We start from the raw sequence: 24006 nt of genomic DNA, 5'->3' as shown, positions 1-24006 counted from the left end.
TACTTTTATATCCAGCTTCACACATGCATATCTCTACTATAAATCAATGCAGAGCCACACACCTACAGTACAGTATGCAGAAAATCACACACTGTGAAGCTCCACTCTCTGTCTCCTTTTATCTGTATTCTTTCCTCCACATCTGAATTGCTCCTGAGCTCAAGCATACAACCTTTTGTTACCCCACAGAACAGCACACCTTCCCTTGCTGGAGAGCTAAGCCTCCAGAATCCATTCAGGTCACCTCTCTGGCCTCTTTCAACATTACAAGCCAAATGAAGAGACTAATAACTCCATGAAAATACACTAATGATCTTTTGCAATTTGGAAGAAATGCTATAGTATTGTGTGTGTCTAGTGGTATATTTACAAACTGTAGAAATGTAAACTATATGTATTTGGAGTTAATTGTGCACCATATATTTTTGGATGTACTTAGACTAGAAACTCTGTTAGATAAAGTAGCAGGATTTGTGATTCTGGTTCATCTCCCTGGATCAGCTTGGAAAATGTGATTGGGGGCAGATGAGCAACACTTCTCTACAGTATACTAACTCTCTAACACTGTGATCTGGTCACATTTGTTCCAGTGCAGCTTCAGTGGTTGATAAAGCTTTACGCTGATGATATAACATTTCTAACAAGGTTCAAGGTTGACTTTTCTTATCCTGTCATAATAGACTTATTGTGCTTGAGGTGACTTCCGTTTTGTATTAGTGTTCATGTGTCACTTACAAAGTACAGAACATAGCTGTTTACAAAGAACTTCAAGGCCTTTACACTAAATTGAAGATGGGCAATATACCATATGTACACAGTAGCCTTTATTCCTCCTACATGAAAGTGCACTTTGTTACATGGTTGCTTTTATGTTTTTGTACACAGACCAGACTGGAGTTCAGTGGACAACAAGCATCAACTCAAAGATTCCCAACTTCTAGTCGAGACACCTTTGGGAGAAACTCCAGTGTGTACAACATCAAATACCTTAATCTCAGGAGACATATGTGTTGTCTTGGTGAAAGTATAGGGTGAAAAATCTGAATCAGCTCAACAGTTGTTCAGCTTGCAAAGCTTCAGCCTCTATAATGGTTAGTTTGTCCACTCTGTCTCCTGAATTTCACATTAAAAACAACTGGTCTGACTCAGAGGGATGCTGTTAACATTAACAGTACCACTAGAACACCCACTGTCTGCAAGTTAAATTGACACTTACACTTTCCAATTATGTTAAATTTTGACACAGCACCACAATTTGCTTTCAGGGGTTTATTGATATTTAGGAGGTTTATTAATTCAGGTAGACTCCATGCCATATTCCCATTAAGAAGTTAAAACTGGAGGGAGGTTTGGCAAGGCTGTTCTGTCTCGCTGCCAACAGACTCTCTCCAAGGGTTTCAGTCTGGAACTGCAGGCAGACACACTCACAGTGTAGAGCCAGTGAAATGAGACTGCTTCGCTGCGTGTGTCTGTGCAAGCAGACTCATGTGCTCAGGCGTAATTTTGTGGATTAAAGTAACATTACAACTCAAAATTTTTTAGTGAATTGTCAGTTGTCCATTTAAGTATATTGTCTCAATAATTGCTAAAAGACAAGAATGATTCAATTAACCACATTTGCTGGAGAGAGAGAAAGAGGGGGGAAAAAACCTAATGCTGCCAAATGAAATGCTCTGCTTTCTCTCTCATATTTCCAAAATTTCAATCTGCACTCCATAGCCACAACTACATGGACACCGAAATACTACAGCCATATTTGATTTTTCATATACTGTATGGGGCTATACAAACCTCCATTCCCCTGGAAAGGTTTTTCACAAGATTTTAGAACCTGGCTGAAGGCACTTTCTCCCATTCAGCCACAATAGTATTAGTGAGGTTGGGCATCGATGCTTTGCGATGAGACCTGGATCTGTCCAGGCCAGTTAAATTCTTCCAAACCAAACCAGAACCATGAAGTCATTACTTTAGGGACCTGGCTTTGTGCACAAGGGGACTGTCATGTTTAAATAGGAAAGGTACCAATACAGACTCAGCCACATTGTTGCAAACACACTATTTTTGAAATTACTGTCTTGGTAAAGTTTTTTTTTTTCTGTTGGCCCTAATCAAAATCTGTGTATCTGTGGATTCCAAATCCAGTCTGATTCAAAATTGTAAAGTTCTAAACATATATTATTGATATGATATGGATAAGTTCTTTATGAGATGAAGTTTGGCTGGGATGATTTGACTCCTGAAAGTGCCATTAAGCAATCCACTAGAGAGAAGAGATGTCACTCTGTTGGAGTGGTGGCAACCACAAAACTCTGTTGTACAGTGGTAGAGTGGAGGCTCTTCCCTCACAGAAGATCTTCTGTTTGACTACAGATACTGGCTGCGGAGAGCGCATTAACCAGATAACAGGAAGGTTCAATGCCGTCTTGTTATCTTCCTCACAGGCTTAACATTAATTAGCGACAGCTGATGTGACCTGTCATCGGTGATGTTTGTCATTTTAACCCATGAAAGTGACAATGTGAGATTGTCTGCATACATACACTAGAGAAAATTTACACGCACACACACGCACACACACACACACACACACACACACACACACACACACACACACACACACACACACACAGACATTTTTCAAATCCACGCAGTGGGCTCATAATGCCACAGAGATTAGATCTATGAGGAAGTCTGAATTGCAGCCAGCCCTCAGCCCCAGCCCCCCAATATTGTTGAGTCAGAGGAAAGGTGGAAGTTTGATTCTCCGCAGTGGTATGCACTAACTTTATTTTTTTCATCACCGCTTCAGTGACACCTTATTTACGTTGAAATGAAATGCCTGTTTGAGTGGTATTGACATTGTCGATCCCTGTTGCATCATAAAAAGCTGCTGTTATTTGCTTTGCGCTGCACAGTTCCGTGTGTCATGTTTGTAGATTGTGTTTTAGTGTTTAACTGAAACATACAGCCTCTGTTTAACCAAACATTGAACTGTTTTACTTTTCTATGCATCATTTGAACCATAAATACCCAGCACTCGCCTTTCCTCTCCCGTTTCCCTGCCACCCCGTTTCCCCGTCAGCACGTTCTCCCTCGCCAGAATCAAAACTAGGCCAGCTGAACAGGGTAGGCACAGAGCAGTTTGCCAGTGTAGTTGAAATGAAAGATAAAGGCTGAAGTCAAACAGGCGGTGGCGAGGCAGAGCATCAACGCCAATTTCCCAGGCTGCATCTGAGAGCTGTCGAGGCGTTTGCTTCCTGCCATGTTTAGTGTGGTGACAAAGCATTTGTAACACCTCCGCCCATGGCTTCCACAACTCTGTCATGTCAGATGAAATCAACTTTTTGGAGAGAAGTAAAAGAGGAGGTGGGAGAGGTGGAAGAGACAGGGAGAGGAACAGAAGTAAGAGAGATCTTTTTCTCCTCAGCAAGTAGGGGGTTGAGACATTGTTGGGGTTGGAAACACAGGTGCTGCACCTTAGTTTCAGCATGAATTGTTACTGTTGTCAGTCACAGGCAGAAAAGTCCAGTCTCAACTTGGGGTGATTGGATGTGTGGGAGGTACAGAGGAGAGAACAGGAAGTCAAGCGTAAGAATAAATCACCATCTTGACTGGGGAAACAATGATCCTGTAAGTGTGCCTGAGTGCCTGAGTTACACAGTTTATATTTACTGACCTGGATAAAACCAGCTGAGGAGCATCCTTAATGATAGATGATTGAAAACAAATTGAAACAAACCAGGGATCTCATTTATCAAAGGATGTGTAAAATAAGTCATCGATGTGTGCTAGAGCTGAGAAACCTGGATCACCAGAATGAAAATTGTTCTTTTTTTTTGTTGTTGTTTTTATTTTTATTTTTTGACACTGACTCTTTCACAAGTGGCTTGTCTTCAAAAGTTAAATCAAGTTAAATAATAAAAAGCATACTAATTCGTAATTACATTAATTACAGTTGAATGTCATCAACAGACCCTCTATATTTCCCATATGGAGCCATAGGTGCACAGTGATGTGTTACTAGAAAAATAATAGACAAAATAAACAGAACATAAGTTGAGAGAAATGATAACAATGTTTTCCAAATAAAGATAGAAATACAAATTATTATAGTTTACAATTTATTTTTCATGTTAACATGGCTGGAGTAGCACTGGGGGTTGTGTTGTTTGTAATTTAGGAGCTGGTTTACCTGTGATCACACCTGTGTAAAACCAGGGCTTTGTTGGTATGCATCTTCAGGAGTGTGTCATGTGTGCCCACAGTCTCAACAAAAGCCCACAAAATTGCACATATGAAAGATGAAAGAGGCCCCATGTCCCTCTGCCTTTACGAAACTCTGGCTTTCATTCAATAGCATGTGATTACAATAATGAACAACTCCAACTATGGTTGCACCCACTTCTTCATGGCCTGAATTGAAAATGTGTGCATGGCCCTGGATATCACATTGTGCCGTGCATATTCGTTTTAGTTCTCAAGACAAACACATGTGGCTGCCTCAAATAAACTTCTCCTCTTTTCAGTGTTTATAATTAAAACTAAACCTGGCAGAAAGATGGAAACCGTTTTTTAATGAGCAAACCTTCCTTACAATTTGAAATGTGAGGTGAAATCTCAGTGTGATTGCACAAATTCAGTTTCGATTGCACACATCTCTGTAGGAGTTCATAAATAGTCAGGCACCAAAATAGGACATGGGAACCTGCAGTCAGCACTGTTCTCTTTCATTTTACAAAAACCTAGTTCTAACACTTCTACCAACTGGGAAAGGTATGTCCAGGGGATACCACTTAATTCTGTGTCCCAGATCATAATGAACATTGTAAGAAAAACAATGGTAGCAGTTATTGAATCTATAGTTTAAAAGCTGGAAAAAAGCCCTAAGTGTTGGTGATGACAGCATATTTCCAGGACAGCTCATTTATTTCATGTTTCTGTTGATTTTAGTCCTCTGAGCTCTGAAACAGTGAACATCCGTTTCACCAATGTCAGTGAAAAAAAAAAAAAAAAATACTTGAATTGGTTTTGTTCTACTGTCTGTAAGGATAGTGGATCTAGATCATGTAACTTAGTTCAACTTCCCGTCTGTATGGTGGCCAATCAGAGCAGCAGCTCATTAGCAGATAAGCTCCTCATATGAAGAACTGTAGATGAAAAGGGTCCAGGAAAGAAAATCTAAACTATGAAGTATATCAGTGGAGTTTTTACAAAAAAAAAAATCTTTCAACATTCAACAGAATTTTCTTTTTTTTTTTTCTTCATAAAAACTAAAAATCCAGTTTATTTAATCTTTTTCCACAACCTCAAGGTTTTTTTTTTCTTTTTTTTATAAGACAGAAGCCCAATGAACTTCCATTACAGACAATTTAAACCGACCAGTGCTGTTCTCACCTGAATTTTCCCACTGTTGTAGAGATACTGTTTTGTTGGTGGAGTTCAAATACAAATCCTGCTACGTTATTTCATCACTTGAGATACATGGCTTCAGCTAAACATGAACATACTTTGCTATAGGGAGTATAAAGGCAGTTAAAATGGCAGTTAAAAGTGTGTCCTCTGCCCCTTTCAGGTAGTAGCACTGTGTGAAATGAAGTGAGCCGAAAACCTTCCACATAGTAGTACATTAAATATAGCTTACCGGAACATGAACACCTTTGGGTATGAATATGCATATTGACATTTATGTGAACACTTTATGGTACAGTAGGTATTATATTTTATTTTCTTCTAAGTGTGAAAGAAGAGGTTCTCCTCGTTCTAGCCAAGATTGTTTGCAGTATCACGTTATTTCAGCTATTTTAAGCCTGTTATTTTATTTCTGTTGGCTACTTAATGAGCACAGCCTGTGTGCAGAGATCACAAGATCAACCACTGCATCTAATCCTGCTTTAAAGTGTGTTGCAGCCGGAAACTGGTGTGTTTCTGCAGTTTTTGGTGCCAGAAATGTACACAACCAATTGTACAGTCCACATACACACACACACACACACACACACACACACACACGCACTGCTCTGTGTGGTCTCATTAGTTTGAATCTCTTGGTTTAATTAATCACTAACAGAGTGCTTAATTCATCTGTAATTTCAGCAGAGTGGAGTTGATTATTGTAGTATTTCCCTCTGGCCCTGTTAAAGTTTTATGATTTCCTTTTTTTCTTTTACCCCCCACATCCCCATCCCTCACTTCTCTCTCATTTTGTATAATGGCGGCTCATCAAGAGCTCCAAGACAATCAGCTGGCAGAGCACCCTTGACTCCCTTCTGAGGGTTATCATTACGATGGCGGCGGATGCTTGAAGTTATTGTTGTGGAATCAAGTGGATCCACTTGTGTTTCTTCGTTGCTGGCTGCAGACTGTTAGAATCAATTACTGTAGCTTTTATTTTCTGGACCGGTGCCTTTTTTTAGCCTGACAGGTTATGAAGAGAAGTGCGACATGTTTTCAGAGAATCTGTGTATCAAGGGTATCCTCTTGCATCGCTGCTGGTGGTACTTCAGAGTTCCTTTAACTAAGTTTTAATGATATATGATGGTGGAGAATTACATTCAGTATTTGATTTGTTATTCATGGGATTTTTGATTGCGTCCTTTGTCTGGTGACTGTTCACGAGTGTTTTTTATAGCTTTAATCTGAAGAAAGAATTTGGAATGTTACAGTGATGTCATTTAAAAAAAGCAAAACTTTGAAGTGGTAACTGCAAGGGGACAAAATGATTTTCTATGGTTACAACACAACTGCTGATGATACTGGGTTATTAAGCCTTTTTTAAGGAGAAAAGTCAGCTATTGGCCAGGTTTCATTCATTTTTGTAAATATACTAAGCTGTCAAGGATCATAGGAATAGTGCCAAGTCAATTCCTGTGTGTGCCTCTATGTGTGTGTTTGTCCTTATTTAAATTCAGTCTTCTGTGTGACTTGCCTTTAAGATGAATTTGTGTGTGTGTGTGTGTGTGTGTGTGTGTGTGTGTGTGTGTGTGTGTGTGTGTGTGTGTGTCTGTGTGCGCGCGCCCCCACTTCGCCTGTCAGTGTGTTTGAGTGTCGTGATCCTGTGAGCTCGGTGAGAGGAAAAGGCCCGCGCTCTTTTTCCCAGGAGTCGTCTGCCAATCATTTCTCAGATTCAGTGGTAAGAAAAAAAATGTCGGGCAGGAAAGGAGACAGAGGAAGAAGAATAAAGGGAAAAAGAAAAAGAAGAGAGTCTCCCTGTAGAATGACTAAATAGACCTTCAGTGATCTGACAGAGAGACCTGGAGCTGAATCCCAAATATGCTCTGCACAGTTAAATATCCACAGTGGGAATGCCGCGCTTTACCACACTATTGATTTTAATCATCTCTTAAAAGCTCTGACTTTTAAAAAATAAATAAAATAAGACACCCTAAAGACGGGAGTGAGGAAAATAGAAATTCTAAGGATCCAGAAGATGACAATCAGTTATTTTATTTTTTTATTTTTTTGGTGTTTTTACATCTCCACCACCCTCAGCTCCCTCTCCTCATCCTGCAGACCCTTTTGAGATAATTAAAGGGTGCTATATTTAACCCCTGCTCTGGCCACTGCTGACCGAGCCACAGAAGTGCTCATTAACGGAAATAGATTCTCCATGTACTCACGGCGGTCCGTAGAGCCACTAATGAGGGGTGAAGCTTGATGACAGGGGCTTGATTGAAAAGGATTCACTCTGAGTAAAATGTGATGGCCCTTAAATGAGTGTGAGAGCTTTCAGAGCAAAAAACATGATGGACACTATGCTACTATGCTTATTCTTCAGTGGCAACAGCCCGGATGAGAGGTGATTTCTCCTGATCGCGTTTATTTTCTTGACTCCTAATTTTCCAGGGTTTGTGAGTAACAATCCGTTTCTCAACATTTCCAAATCTGAGCTTAAAAACTGTAGTAATCTATGCAGAAACCCAAACCTCTCTATTGGCCCTTAAAGTATAACATTCAAAAGGCCTGGAATGTCTCAAAGTCACCAAACCTGAGTATGTAATCTACAGTTTTAAACCTGTACTGATTAATTTTAATGTAATGATTAGGATTCATCATCTGGGCGCCATGCATGTCTGTATAAGATTTCATGGCATTTCATTCAGTAGGTGTGGATATATTTTAGCCTAGACCAGTTGGCAACACTGTCACCCATATAGTGCCATAGATAAAGAGAAATAAAGGTTGAAAATAAAAATAGAAATGACTGAATGATTCACCAATTTTTATTTAATGTGATGAAACAGTTTGTGGTGTAACTGCCCCATTGTTCATGCTCAATTTCATCAAGCACATGAAAGATTAAAACTAATGCAGTCCGATGCCCCGAAATGAATCCATTCAATTCAGTTCAGTTCAGTTTTAACTGAAGGATATTATATTAATAGGTGTGTAATGCACAACTTTTTAACAGCAACACAAACTCCAGGACAGATTTTGTTGTGGCATTCTTGTATTACCCTGCCTTAGTTTCAGCTAGGAGTACTACAGCTTAGTGTAAATGGTGCACAAAAAATAAGTTTATTTTTAACATTGCAGTTTTGTGTGTTTTAAGAATTTCAAATGTCTTTGCTGTAGCAGTTGAATTTGACTCTTGAAGACCACAACACACTCAGAAATTAGGCTTTTTGAAGTGTAACGTATGGTCAGTACCACGCTTTGCTTTGCCGTACTAACGATAATTGACATCCTTGCCCATTGCTGTAGCTCAGATATTTCTTTGTGTTTTAGAATTCTTCCCCACTGGCAGCAGGAAAGCAAATGATCTTGCACTAATTTGTATGGTAGCATTGTTGTTGCAGGAGATCGAGGTTTTGTATCCATGGGGAAGAAGCTGGGGCAGCGCCCAGCACTGGGGTTAGCCTCTTAACTTGGTCAAGGTGACACTGATCCATGTCTCTCTGGAGGGCTTCAAAACAGGACATGTTGCATTATTATACCATTAAAAATACCAGTGGATGGAGAGACTGTGACAGGGAAAGGAATGGCATTGGGGGATGGAGTGGCAAAGAGTGTGTGATGTAGCCTCTGCTTCACCTCCTGAGGGATTTCTCAGCTAAGATAAGGAGTGATCACGGCTACAGGCTAGTCTTGGTCTTAATGTACAGTGAAAAATGTCTAAGTCTTCATGTTATCTGACAGGACAGTTTGATTGAGAGATGTAGCATCGCGGCAGCCAGCAGATCGATTAGGCTCTGGTGTATTGACTCACTGTAGAAATCACGTCTTAATAAAAGATAGATGATACTTGCCTTGAAAATGGTTGAAAATAACTGTGATCCATTTCTGAGTTGGTAGCAGCCATATGAAAAAATATTTTTTTATTTGAAACTTCACAGAACCAAATATACTGTATAACTGCAAGATGAGCAGTTACATTTTCACAGTCATAGTTTTATTTTACAAGTATAATGCATGATTTTATATGCTATTGACCAGTTACAGACAGCACTGAGCAAAAATAATTTTTAACGTTTCTGTTTAAGTTGCTCGTAAATTAATAATGTTTCTTTATAGATTGGAATAGAGGATTAGGCTTTTATTTGCAGTACAAACTTTTTCTCCTTCCATTTTAATTTTAACTGCCACCACCACTTTTTTTATACTTATATATTCCTCACAGATAATTATTGTTATTACGGATATTCTGTTTTAAGACACCATAGTCTAAATCAGTGGTTACCAACCAGGAACACTTCTAGGCTATGTGTGTTTGTGTGTGTGTGTGTGTGTGTGTGTGTGTGTGTGTATCCACATACTGGGTCAGCTGTAACAACTGAACACATACCCTACATTGAGAGTGTGTTGAAATAGTTATTAAGTGAGCAGAGAGATCTAAACAGTTACTAAATGGGTAAATGGTTAAAACAGTCTGTTAAAAGTAATAGAAAAAAAAATTGACTTAGCTAAATCATAATTGATAAACAGTTGAAACTAAAAAAAAACAAAAAAAAACTATATGCTTTCTAGACAAAAATGCAGTGACCTGTACATTTTGTGCTGCATAAATAAGTTTCCTTAACTTAGTGTTGGCTGTGCCTAAGTACTACTCTGCACCATTAACCTGTCACATTAACTGCCTGCGTTGAAGTTATACTTACAGCCATCAAACCTCTTTGGCTGGAGCCCTGTGTGCTTGCCTTGCTCTCACAAATATACCATCTCTTAAACAGGGGATATCGTTCTGTCCTCCAAACCATATAGCAGTGGCACCCAGTGGGGCTTGCACTGCCACATAAAAGATAATGGAATATGAAATAGTTTTTATATCCTCTGAATGAGCAGAAGCTACGTGCTGAAGGCATTCCCTGCTATTGTTTTAGTGCTCATGAATCTTCTAAATCGTCGCCACTGATCCCGATGAACGCAACACGAGGACATTTACACATCGTCTCGTCTCATAACCTCTCCTCAGGCGACTGGACGGCCCGCACTGTGGTGCTTAAGGTGGTCAAATGCTGCAGCTCACTGCTTCAGATCACTATTGGATTTCCCCCTGTGGTGCAACAAAACAGCATATTACATGTGTTGGTCTCTTTGAGCTGTGAGGCCACGGTCCACTTCAAGTTGATGTGTAACCGGTTGTTTGTGGGGGGGCAGCAAATGTCATGCTGAGACTAACTTTGTAGTTTCAACTATAACTTCCTTATTATTTTTCCTCATTTGTTATTGTATGTGAGTATATTTAGTGTGACACTATTAGAGGAGCTGGTAGATTTGGTTACAGCTTGACAGAGCCAGGCTAGCAGTTCCCCCTGTTTCCAGTGTTTATGCTAAGCTAAGCAGCTGCTGGCTCCAGCAATTGCGACTTCAAACTTTCATCTCTGTTAAAAAGTCTAATGCCTTCTTCAGCCTATTTCTTTATTCCAGTAATTATCAAATCATATCTTCTGCTGTAAGCAGGTTGAACTTGATGTAATTGTAAAGAATTAGCTTTGTCATAATGCTATATTACAGTAAAGTCTATGAAAATATATGCTAAACAATGCCTGATCTCAGACACAACTGGCAAGAGAACCTGGTGTGTGTGAAGGTGTGTGTGTGTGTGTGATTTCAGGGCTCTTTTTGCCTTGTTGACCATGGTCCCGGCTGGTCGACCTCCGGCTGACCCTGAGCCATTTGAAAATGTGATTGTAATCCATGTGAGGATTTGGCCTGGGTGTCTATTACCACTGTAATCTGTCTCACTGGCATCCAATATTCATCCCACGTCCAGGTTAAGCCCCTCTCTCTGTCTGCTCCACCCATCACCATGGGAGAGAGAGGGAGAGGGGATCCACTGAAGGTGTTGGCATGACTGGAGAGAGCAAGAGAGAGAGAGAGAGAGAGAGAGAGAGAGAGAGAGGTTTTGAAATTGAGAGAGCACTGCTTCAATCAAGCTGCTGGGTCGGGGTGAAGAAATCTATCGTGGAACACAAGGTCTCATTAATGCAGCAGGGATAGCTTTAACCCCCACCTCCATCTTACACACAAACACAGACATATTCACGCGCACACACACACCTTACTGAATAAAGAGAGGTGAAAACATGGAAGAGAAATGGATAGATGTAAGAAAAGAGATGATGCATTTCTGGGGAGAAGCTGGGAGAAATTCTGCTCTGTTGATGCAATGAAATCTTCACATAGAAAAAAGGAGTTTTCTTTGGAATAATTATAACCAAAAATAAACATTTACAACTTTTTACTGGAAGGAATTCTGGGTGTTTTATTCTTGGCTAGGCTATGTTTTATATGCTCCCTTCCTATTTTGTGCCTTAAAAAGCATAAATAAAACAAATCACCTGTAGACCACTTCTCTCAGGAGGCTGGGATCTTGTCACTCACATGATGTGTAGTGTTCTTGGCATAGTATCTAGATCACTGCAAAATGTGATAAGAGAAGCTTAGTAGTTTGGCATTTATTTTCTAACACTATAGGCACAATACCTGTCTTAAATATGTCAGCATTGCCATTATGCAAATCAGAAATTAATTTCATCTCAAGAAGTTTCTTAAATCAAAAGGTGTAAATAGGTGGCAGAGAATCCTCATAAACAAATTCTCCTAACAACAATGCAAAGTCAATGCTTGAACTGACAACTGACTTTATATTGAGACAGAGACACTATGTACAATATGGGATTGGGCTCAGCATCATGTCTTATTTCAAATAACTTTATTGTATAATATCTACAGAAACTTTATTATTTACTGTTCCTGACTATTTGTACTGTTCACCAACGCAAGAGGAATCATTTAGCATCTTAGTGACATTGTGAGCAGAATTATTCTTGTTCAATGAGAGAGGGGTACAGAAGTTGATTCTCAACTTTTACTTTTTGCAATATAGATGATGGAGGATCTGCACAGCAGTTGTATTGTAAAGTACATTCTGTGTATTTCTATTTGTGACAGGTATTGAAGCTCCAGATCTCATGGTAATACTTTTTAATACATGTTCAATCCTCTTGTTTTACATTCACAGATTAAAACATTACGGTGGAATGGGGCAGTATTGATTTTGGATACCTCATCCAAAATGCACAGCAAGTTTTTCAGTAAGGATGTCTGTTGAGTGATAGGAAATACCTAAAACCTCCTTTTTCAACTTAAAAACATGATAAAATCACATGTGTATTTATTTCTTTTCATTGTCCTCTCTTATCATGTTTGAAATAAAACGTTTTTGTGGGATAACAAAAATAAAGACCAGGAAGAGAAGAGGGTAGAAAGGTAAAAAGGGAAATAGATGGAGGTTGGACTCAATCGCTATCTGGGTTACAAGTCCAAGACATCTGTCACACAAACAGATCAGTTTGATTGGTGGGAGCCCATCAATCTAGATGGCTTGTCGGCAGTTAGTAAATTTATATTCCCCCAAGTCCCATCCTCCATCAGCGGTTATGGTGTGGCCTGGCCAAGGCTGTCAGCCACCGCAGTCATATCTTATTTTAAAACCTCGACACAGTCATGACATCAGTAACTTACCTGCTCTACACCTCTTTTGTATATGTACAGTATACCTTTATCTATTTTTCATGTACACCAACAGTGATCTCTGTATTTGTATCAAGAGGAAGACGTTTTTTGTTAGGTTGAAGGTCGAAACACACTGTTTCAGATGAAACACCTCAGTAAGAAAGCACATGTAACCAGATAGAAAAAGAATTGATGTAGCATGATAGGGTTTAAGTTATTCACATATTTAAGTCAATTGATAATCATAAAAATGTGAGAATTTGCACAAAAGTAAGAAGTTCCTGCTTTTCTAATGGATAACTAGAGAAGGCACAGTAAAGGAGGATATTTTTAATTGATCATTGCTCATTAAAACATGGAAGTTACACTGGCACAAATATTTCACAACTAAGAAATGCAGCCAAAATAAAGCCTTGATTTATACATGTTTGAAAGTGTGGTGCGTCAGGCAAATTATCACACTTCCCCGTGACCTAAAGACTACAAATAATGCTGGTCTGTTGAGTGCAGCTGAATGGAATTAGTCAAATTCATTATCCCCTATGTTGCTGCATTGTTGATTTTTTTTCCTCTGGTAAAATTAGCCTGAACAGTTTGACAATAATGGGGACAACGCCAAAGGAATTTAGAGCAGCTTCCCGATGATTTGTGAAATCCACCAACAAACACATACATGTTGGTACACATGAACACCCACCTGCACACACACATGCACTCTTGCTCTATCTCCCTGCATCACAATGCTAATAATCGGATTAAGCCGGTGTGTTGAGGGTGGGTCAGCGGCATTTCTATTAGCACCAGTTTTATAGAGCCTTGGCAGTGCCCTACAGTAAAACACAGAAATCTTAGTTTCATGAGGCCGAACACTCAGCATTTTATCTCTTTTCTCTTCTCCAGGCTGAATGGCGAGGTTCTTCATAGAGGCAGTATTTTGTCATTAGGCGAGAAGCGGAGGAGACAGTAATGAAAGGTTTTTAACCTCTGTGTTCGGGGGGGAGCGCTGGACAACTGGCCAAGGCTGCAAGGTGCTGCACGCAGCAGATTTTCAGCAGCTCGGCTACAGGGATCAATAGGGATACATCTTTGTCTGATTACAGAGATGTACTGGTGAGCACAGCAGTTTGTGTGTGAGTGTGTGTTTACAGTCTGACGTTTTGGGGCTGTCTGTTTCAAACTCACACAGCTCACTGTGGCCTGATGGTGGAATAAGTGCATTTCCTATTTATAAGCTGTGTTGGAACACAACTCATCACTCTTACTGTACCAAAGTTGGAGGTACTTGTACTTTATTTGAGTCTTCCAATTTACTACAATTATTAAATTGTTAAAGATTACCTTCCCCAACACTGTAAAAGCGTAAGTGCTCATGACAAGAATGAGCCTTAGTATTAGTTTTTCTACTGCAGTTCAGTTTGTATGTCACAATAAAAAAATACAGTGTAATTAACAGTAATTAACAGGGCAAGAAAAAAGAAACAAATCTACACCTGTGCTCCAAGCTCAGCCTTCAACTATCACTGAATTCACTGAACAGTTTTAGGTCTCCCTCAATGAATGTACATTGCTAACAAGCCACAGTGACAAAGTCAGCCATCCTGCATGCCAAGTGTGTTTTTTAGAGAGTGTCCACACCCCTAAGCAGGCATAACTGTCGCATATGAGTTATTACACATCTGTGTGTGGATACACAGTGCGCCAGATGCTGCAGTTAATGGCACACCTAACCTCCCACCATGAGCTGGTGTACTAAAACCCAAGTGGAATTTTCCACTGCCTTCTTCCTCTTCCGTCTCACCGCTGTCCAGTGCTGGGAGAAGCCTGTAGGGGATGGTCCAGACAGGATATTAATGGGGCCCTCCAACCGTCAGAAGGCCTGACAGAGCCCTGTTTCATTGTCACCTTGCCTTGGAGGACGAGGAAAAACTTGCAAAGCTTATTAGCCGAATGGAGCAGTTTCTACCGCTAACTTACTCCATCTCTGCCTCAGCGCTTCATTAGACTGTCTTACATCAGAAGGCCGCTCCTTTCCGTGTTTCCTCACCACCACTTACACACACACGCACATATGCGCACACACAGGGTGACATCTCCCACCTAATCAAGTAGTGGATTATCTTGTCCTGATAAATTGGAGCTTGTAGCACTTGAAAGGTCCTCTTGGAGGAGTGCCCCCTCCCCCTGACAGCTAGATCGAGCCCACAGGGAGCAGGGAGAGAACATCGCTTGGTAATGATTTGTGGTAAATCGGACAAATGTTTTTGGAAAGACCCCTTTCAAGCAAGGGGATGATGAAAACCACAAGTCAAGTTTAGCTCTATGAGCTCTTCATGAATGAAGTTATCTTGGAAATGATTAAGTGGTGCAAAAGATTTAGATTAAGTCAGGTGCACAACCTGCTTTAAATAGTGAATGTGATCAATGTTACTGAATCAAGTTGGCTAAAAAAATAATTAAAAAAACAGCGAGCCCAGATATTTGCAGACATTTGTAGACCCAGCAAGCTCACTCTGCAAATATACAACTGCAAAGACACAATTTATCAGTTTGAATCAGTTTGTACGGTACATTTAGAAAGTTTTGTGTCCCTTTTAGCCAGTTCACACAAAGGCATTTGTCATCAGGGGAAATAAAATGTTTTTAATTCAGACCAGGAATGAGATTAGATGAGATGATTTTGTAGTGGCAATCTGAAATAATCCATATTCATATATAGATACAGACTACTACCCATGTATGCAGATGCACCCTCACTGAGGTGCAGCTTTTCCTTCATGCAAGGTTTAGGGCTTCACAAATCCCTAAATTACTCTCATAATATGGAATATGAGAGATATGATAAGAAAATGACCTAATTGATCTTACTGCTCGCCATGACTAACAACATTTCCTTTCCATCTCTTCCTCTTTCTTTTTTCTGTCTTTGCTGTCTCTGTCTATTGTAGGAGAACCCTTACATGTGTAATAATGAATGTGATGCCAGCACTGAGGAGCTTGCCCACCCTCCAGAGCTCATGTTTGACACTGAGGGCCGTAACCCCACGACCTTCTGGCAATCCACATCCTGGAAGAAGTACCCAAAGGCCCTCCTGGTCAACATCACGCTTTCTTGGAACAAGACCATTGAGCTGACCGACGACATCGTCCTCACTTTCGAATCAGGCCGGCCTGAACAAATGGTCCTGGAAAAGTCGCTGGATTATGGACGAACCTGGCAGCCCTACCAGTTCTATGCCACTGACTGCCTGGACGCCTTCACCATGGAGCCCAAGACGGTGCAGGACCTGACCCAGCATACCCTGCTGGACATCATCTGCACTGAGGACTACTCACGAGGTTATGTGTGGAAGTATGATAAAACTGTACGCTTTGAGATCAAGGACCGCTTTGCGCTGTTTGCTGGGCCCCGGCTCCACAACATGGCCTCGCTTTATGGCCAATTGGACACGACCAAGAATCTGAGGGACTTCTTTACCATCACAGACCTGAGAATCCGCCTGCTCCGGCCTGCCACAGGAGCTACGATGGTGGATGAGAACAACCTGTCCAGATACTTCTATGCCATTTCTGACATCAAAGTGCAGGGCAGGTAAGATCTGAATTCATCAGTACACGTCATGTGTCGGACTCAAGGCTGGATTACCAACTGGGTAAAGTGGGCAACTGTGCATGTCAATTGGTTTTGGCAGTTTTATTAATGGCAAATTTGTAAGAGAATTTGCACCAATCAATTAAAGTGAGGTCATCAGGGGCCCAACAAGAGATTTTTGACCCGTGTGTGCCCTAACAGGTTAATCCAGCCATGGGTGGACTAATTCTCTAAAGGATTTAGGATAGATAATGTAATGATGATTCTATAGGCTGATACCTCAGCGTTTTTTCTGTGGTTTTACTACAGTGACAGTGCAGCTATCAGTACTGAAGAAAAATGCGTTTACCATTACCACTCTTTCCAATTAGGCAGCGGATCCATAATGATGTGCAGAGTCCACCAGTTGTCAGCATGTCTTAATTAACCAAGCTCCTTCCAGTTTGCAGAAGCACTATACTTTGGACGCCACGTTCACTCAGCTGTTTGTTAGCCTGTGGAAGACGTTAGAGGTAGCATTTCAGCCGTCAGGTCACTGCACGTTATAATTACTGTTTCATTTGCAGAATCCACACAGGGTCATATAACATGCAAACAAGACGCCATTATACTGTTAGAGGAAAGGCCGACAAAAGCTTCCCCCGCTTCTTGACGCTACTACAAGAGTCACTGGGGCATACACTTAAGTGGATCTGTTTTACACTGTGTGGTTTTTCAATTTAACAGATGTGAATGTGGTTGTAAGGGGTGAAGGAATGAAGATTTAATTACTCTTGTTTTGCTCTTCACACATGAGAGGGTCGCAGTACAGAAGTGCAGAGTGGCGGAACGTCACAACAATTCAAGGATATGGGTAGAAGTGTTTTAGTCGGGCTGCCTGGCTGTAACTCTTCACAAACAGACTTAGGTAGATGACTGCCAATAGAAACATCACTAGTGTCTCGCCCAGTCGCAGCAAACATCAGTTATTATAACCATGTGTTTGTGTGGAAAAATAGATCAAAGTTTTCACATCTGAATTAGAGGGTTCAATTCAGGAAGTCATTAAAAAAAGGACTTCAGTTATAGTCTTTCTAATGCCACCCGGGCTAATAGAACACATTGTAATAACATGTTTCCTGCCATGACATTATATACATGAATATTGTCAAATGCCTTCAAGCTATTTAATGAATCTCTAATTTGTTGATTTCTTTAATATGCTATTAAAATGAAGTATAGTCATTCTGCACATTGCTGGAGTGCACTGTAAATGGGCAGGTACCCTTGAGCACAAGGAGCTATGATAATAAATGCCTCGCTCAGAAATTGAATTTTTGACTTTTCTCATGATTGAGAAGGTCATTCAGCAAAAATAACTGGAGGGAATTTACTAACACAAAAGAGTTGGACGGAACATCCATTCAACACCCGCTGAAATGAAGGGGGCTGTCATAAACGCAGATTATTTATTCTATCTGACTAATCATGACCGAACTCATACATCCCTGTGGGGCTGTAGATTTGAGCAATGGCTGTGCGCCACCATCGGGCAGCGGTCGTTTACCAGCCCGCTGCTTTTAGAGTGACGCTCGCCTGAGAAATGTTCCCCACTGTTTACCAAAGGTAACACACAGTTCAGCCATAATGAGATACACTCTACACAGAGAGGCTTCACTCTCCTTTCCCCCCTCCCATGGCGAATCACTGCTCAGCCCCTTTCTCCATGCGTCGTATACTACACATAAGCTCCTTAACCCTCAGAATACAGTTCTGTGAGACTCGGCGGGAGCGATTTTGCAGGGGCAGTGAGGTTGAATCTGGCATATTTCAGTGTGCTGGACTCGGCTGCCATCGGCCTGGATCAGGAGTGAGAGAGGGTGTGGAGGGAAATACAGTAGGAGAGCTCGCAGCTTTTCTGTCCGTGCCACAACAGTGTGAGAAACAAAGAAAGGAACGTAAGCTCTTTGCCAAAGTAGGTCAACCTAGAAAAGATAGCGAGGGAAGGGAAGAGGTACAACTTTGCAGAATTACTCATCTCTGCATCTGTTACATGTAGCTAAAGTTGTTACAGTGAAGCCAGAGGTGTCATGCATGACCATTCAATTGTGGTTCATTACAAGGAGGGCCTGGACCAAAGGCACTTGGGGGGAAAAAATCAATGCAAAGAATTTCAAATCAAACCAAGCATGGAAGAGTGAGATGGATGTGAACAATGCATACTGCCTGGTGACTTTAATGAATTTGACACCCTCACTGTTCCACTGTATCAGCAGTGCTAAATGGGTGTGTGGAGAGAGAAAGCATGGAGACTTAGGAGGATTTTCTAATTATCAACTGTATGACTTTGCCATAATTGCTCTGCCTCTCTTTTTTTACATGCTTTACAGTAACCACAGCGTGCAATTTCACCAACTGTCTCTCCCCCCTTTGCTCAACCTCCCCCCTCTTCTTCCACCTTCCCGCCTGTGATCAATACAGTGTAATTAAAGCTGGAGAAGATTCAGGCTACTAAAGGATCCCCTTCCGGCTCTTGGTTTTTTTTTGTTCGGGCTCTGTCCCCTGCTCCCTGTTTCGGTCTATTTCTCCTGTGCAGAGAAGAGTTGTCTCTGGGTCCTTGTCTTGAATTATATAAGAAGACCCAGCCCCATTTCAATCCTGTACTATTAGTCAAGGGATGAAGACCAACCACATAGCTGCAAAAAACACTACCCACCACAAAACAAAGAATACACATATAGCAAGAACTGTAGGTGGAGATTTTGGCACTTTTTTTTTTCTTATCGCCGTCATGGTTTTTAATTGTTGAAATCTACCAGAACAGTGATTTTATTGGCCAAAGTTTTCAACAACTTCCCAATCTGGCAACATGTTTTTACTTGTATTGTTATTTCCAAACCTGTTTCTGTCAGTGCATTAATAATAACTGTGAGCTAAATTTCCAGCTTGTCTCTACCCTGTTTTGGGCACTGCAAACAGAAGATAGGGAAAGGAAAGTTTGTTTCCACAATTTATACTTGCAGCAGTGGGAGTTGTGATTCAATTTCCAAAGCATATATGTGCCGCAGGACATTACCAGGGAAGGTCAGAAACAACCTCAAGGGTTCACAGTCACTTTGACTGCGGGGTAGACAGGTAATTCACTTGAAGGGGCGAATTGGTTATTAGATGCACCGACCTTTTTCCTGGTCTAGATTTCCCCCAGCCTCATGGAAAGAAAGTCCAGCTCAGTGACTGTGAATCCCCACGCTGATGATGAACCTCAACCTCTCAGGATATTGCTGTGGATGACGCACAGTCTGGTTTTAAATGTCCCAGCTACTGCTGCTATATGCTTGAGCTCACACAGAGTATAACTTCACCTGTTCAAAACTCTTGGAAAGATCATTGGATTGTTAAACAATGGGAGGAATGGTCTCTACTTGTTGCCGTTTTCTTTAGTCTCCTCAAATCCACCAGTCAGGAGCAAAAGTCGATGAACAGGTATACATTTTCTTCTCACTATTTTCTTTTCATTAAGTCATTGACAACAATCCATCACAAACACAACCATTTCCAGCTTCAGATCACTTGACAACACATGCCAATGGCAGAAAAAAGCTGATTTGGACTTGTTTGAAATTGTTGTCCATGAAAATGTAGAGACAAATGTTTCTGGTGTGAGTCCAGGTTTTCTTTTAGAATCTCCTCTCCAGATTTTGACCAATTCTGTCAAAAAAGTTTGTTAATATGATTAATTTCCTTCTCCTCTATCCCTGAAGTATTTGCTAAGCATTTGAGCTTGTCTCTGAAATCCATCATCACCAACAGACCCCTTTTCAAAGATCGGATATGAAAATTTTTTATTTCCAAGACCATTAGTTAAATCACTGGTTTTGCTGTAATCAGATGTTTACAGATGTGTATACTCCTGCATATGTGAACACAGTTGAATGAAGATTTTTGTGTTTCCAGAGCTATGCAAAATCTGATAAACAGTCAGTTGGGTCTACAAGCTTGAAAGGTAAAGGTAGAGTACATTAGCAGCTACCACTGTATCACACCACAATCTCTAACCAAACTGTTGATAGTCAAGTTGCATTGTAGGTAAGAAGAATGTATGGAATAAACAAGAACATGTCTGTGGTTCTGCAAAGCTAAAATCAGTGTAGTAGGTGACCAGCAAAAAATTAGTAAATTTAAAAAAGCACTTTTTGGATTGAGATCAATTCACCAAAATGTATTAAATCATATGAGAAAATTGACCTAAATATGTAATAAACTGGTATGAAAATTGCATGTTTTATCGTAAGAGCACTGCATATTTTGTATCAAGTGCAATATAGCATGTTGCACTAACTCTGGGGAATTATCATTACTAAAGCACCGCTTGTACTCTGTATATTTTTGGATCAAATCCATGCCAGTACAAATCAATAACATTCAAAAGTGCGATAGAGGGAAGCTCTTATCTGAGGCAAACAAAATATACCATCTGTAAGAGATTAGACACTTGATCTGTCCCACAGTGCATGGGTCATGCTGTTGGGTGCATTCTTATTGCTGTGTAGTTCAGTGCATGTGTTCTCTGGATACAGCTGTTTCAACTACAGATCAGCAAATTGGTGAGTGATGGCTCTACTGGGTCTCCCCTAAGGGAGGAACAAACACGAAGTCGATCTGCTTTTTTTTCCCTCTCCCTCTCCCTCCACAGTGCTTGGCTTGCTCTTAGGTCTGCCTGTAGTCGACAGATAATCTATTTGTGCTAATTTCATGTTTCTTGCTGCCCACTTCCCCCTTGAATAAGTCATTCCGCTTGTCTACGCTCTTCTTTCTCTCTCTCTCTCTCTCTCTCTCTCTCTCACTCTCTCTCTCTCTGTGCCACCATAAGCATCTATTTACCTTGCGCTATGCTCTGCACTTGAGCCTTTTTTTGAATCAGCAGTCCACATTAGTCACTGTGTGGGAGAATGCCATGTTTGATGGACAGGCCAAGTGATTGGTCCAGATAACTTGGGCCATCTGTCAACAACCACACCACATGTTAGTTTAATGGCTGTAATCAAATGACCCGCACCCTTTTGTTAGCCCAGCAAAAATGAGTTAGGTGAGGTATTTCAAAAGGCAATGAGGCTATAAGTCAAAATGTCTAATATACGTCTCTGTCATATTTACTCTGGAATGATGGAATGACAGTGGAGGGTCCAGGGGTGACTCATCAAAGAGGAAACACAGGAAGTAGTGATATAATTGCCACTTGAAGGCCAGAGCTGTAAAGTGGGTGTAATCATAGATCTAATTCATTCTGCACTCCGATCTATCATTCTGTCACTCTGCTGTCCACACTGCCTCTCTGTCCATATACTGGACAGGCTCATGCAAAGATGACGCCATTATAAGACCACCATGACCAAGAAAAAGTGAAAAAGAAATTTCACTTTGTGCAGTAAAGTAATGAGGTAAATGTTCCATCAACTAACCCGTTAGCAGTTGTGGGAAGATCCTTTAAGTGACAGCAGTAATACCACAGTGCAAAAGTAACTGCAAGTAAAAGTCCTGTATTTAAAATATATGCAGGAAAATGTACTTAAAGTAAGAAAAGTAAAAGTACTGACTGTATATGACATTATTAGATTGTTAATACTTACGCATTAATGCATGAATAGAATTTTAGTGTTGTTTTAACTACTTTATATATAGTTCAGTTGTTTAGTCCAGTAGTTTCCAACCAAAGGTTCACAAGATTTATAGGGAGGGTCAGGAGATTAATAGGGGAGAAAACAAGAAAAACAAAGCTCTCCTTTACAAATCTCATTTTCTCCAGTCTTTACTTTTGGAAAATCTCAAGTAATTGTATTTCTTCGGCTGCTGAAATCAGTTTTTGGTGCAATTGCTAATACCTCACAGGCACCTATGTTCTATGAAGTAACTAGTAACCACAGCTGTCAGATAAATGTAATGAAGTGAAAGGCATCTCTGTTTGAAATGTAGTGGAATAGTCTATTAAATTACAATTTACTTATAATTGTACTCATTAATAGTATATGAGTAAATATTCTTAGTTACTTTCCACCACTGCACATGAATTGTAACATAAACTGCTTTTATGTCATGCTTATTCTGACAGTTGTATTGTAGTCATCCTCATTCTCTGTGTGATGTTGGCTTTTTGTGAATAGAGTGATCAGATAGACAAAAAAAGAAAAAAGAAAAAAATTCAATTGTTCTCTTGCCTGAGTCTGTCCTTTAACTTGGCTTGCCTTTCCTCGTCCTGTTCATCCTCCTTCTGACTTCAGATTGTGCAGGGAGATATTTGTTTTATTTATTTCCTCCATGTTTGAGTCAGGTCAGACTAAAGCTCTGAGCTGCCCTTCTACGCTTGTTAGTCCACCGGGAGAGGAAGAGTAGGATGGTTTATCAACAGGTGACCTCTGGTTGGCAACTGAACTGTTCTCATTGATGTTCATGGTTACTTGCTAAGATTTATTATCTTCATTTCAAGATTTTATTCAGCTTTGACTAGCCTCATATTTACAGGTGCTGGTTTACTCCAGATCTGAGGGCTGAGACCCGTCATTACCCCATCTGGCAACTAAAAGAAGAGTAACTATTGACCTGAGCAAACATTTCAGACCTTAGTTGATGTCACTGAGAGGGTGTCCTGCTTTTGATCGGTTATGAACTTTCATTTCTCTCAGTATGACACTTTACCTCAGCCGATCTGTATCTCCTTGTATCTGTGTTGCTTGTTACTGACAGAACTCAGTCAGACTCAGACACTACCCAACAGCCTCGGCTGCCTGTCTATTCCCTTTGTCTCTTTTTTCCTCCTTCCATCAACACCTACACCTTCTGCCGCTCCAGACTTCTGTCCAGGCCATTTCCCCACCTCTCTGCCTTTGATCCACCTCTCTGGGTTCGTCTCTGGCTGACGTCCTCACTGCTTGAGTCTTCCAGGTGTAGGAGCTCAAAAGAAATTTTTATCAGTCAGGCCGGGAACTTTATGCTCAATCTGTTCCTATGCTCTGGAAATGCCTGCTCGATGAGACTAACAGGTCTTCCAAAAGTATGAATAGGTTTGAACAACAGCATTTCAAAGTTTTTGGGACCAACCTCCAGCTACAGACAAGCAGAGACAAGCTGGCAAAGAAAAATGAAGAAGAATAAATACATTTTAATATGATGTATTAGTTCCATCTGTCCTTGTAGCTTTTTAAGCGGTCTCAACACAAAGCCACCTGCAGTCCCCTTCTTGTCCTCATGCAGCTTCTGCTTTGACTTCTCACTTTAGAAAATGAGAAGTGTAATGTGGGATTTGTTGCCAGTGGTTTATTTGCACTGAGCATTTACCATTCACAGTCATTTACTCAAACATCTACCCATCTAAAGCCATCTGTAGTGGGTGTGTTTTTGTGTGAGGAAGTATTAATATATCAAATGACCCCTTCTATCCAATTAATTGGATATTCCCAGCAGCAAAAACCTCCCCGAGCAATGCACATGTG

At 40.6% G+C, this 24006-nt stretch overlaps 1 protein-coding gene across 5 annotated transcripts in view; it reads left to right on the top strand.

Moving 5' to 3' along the window:
- ntng1a (netrin g1a) overlaps nucleotides 1-24006 on the top strand; it is a 103989-nt gene that overhangs the window by 32178 nt on the left and 47805 nt on the right. For all 5 annotated transcript variants that reach the window (XM_087171738.1, XM_087171739.1, XM_023398186.2 and 2 more), the window contains exon 3: nucleotides 15900-16543. In XM_087171738.1, the coding sequence (XP_087027864.1) occupies nucleotides 15900-16543 (644 nt within the window). The remainder of the gene's footprint in view (nucleotides 1-15899; nucleotides 16544-24006) is intronic.

The sequence above is a fragment of the Seriola lalandi genome, unplaced genomic scaffold (assembly GCF_002814215.2).
Source record: "Seriola lalandi dorsalis isolate HSWRI2012SDOR001 ecotype SW California unplaced genomic scaffold, Sedor1 jcf7180002054972, whole genome shotgun sequence".
Lineage (NCBI taxonomy): Eukaryota > Metazoa > Chordata > Actinopteri > Carangiformes > Carangidae > Seriola > Seriola lalandi.
Note: the sequence above shows the minus strand (reverse complement) of the source record. Positions and strands in the feature narration are given on the sequence as shown.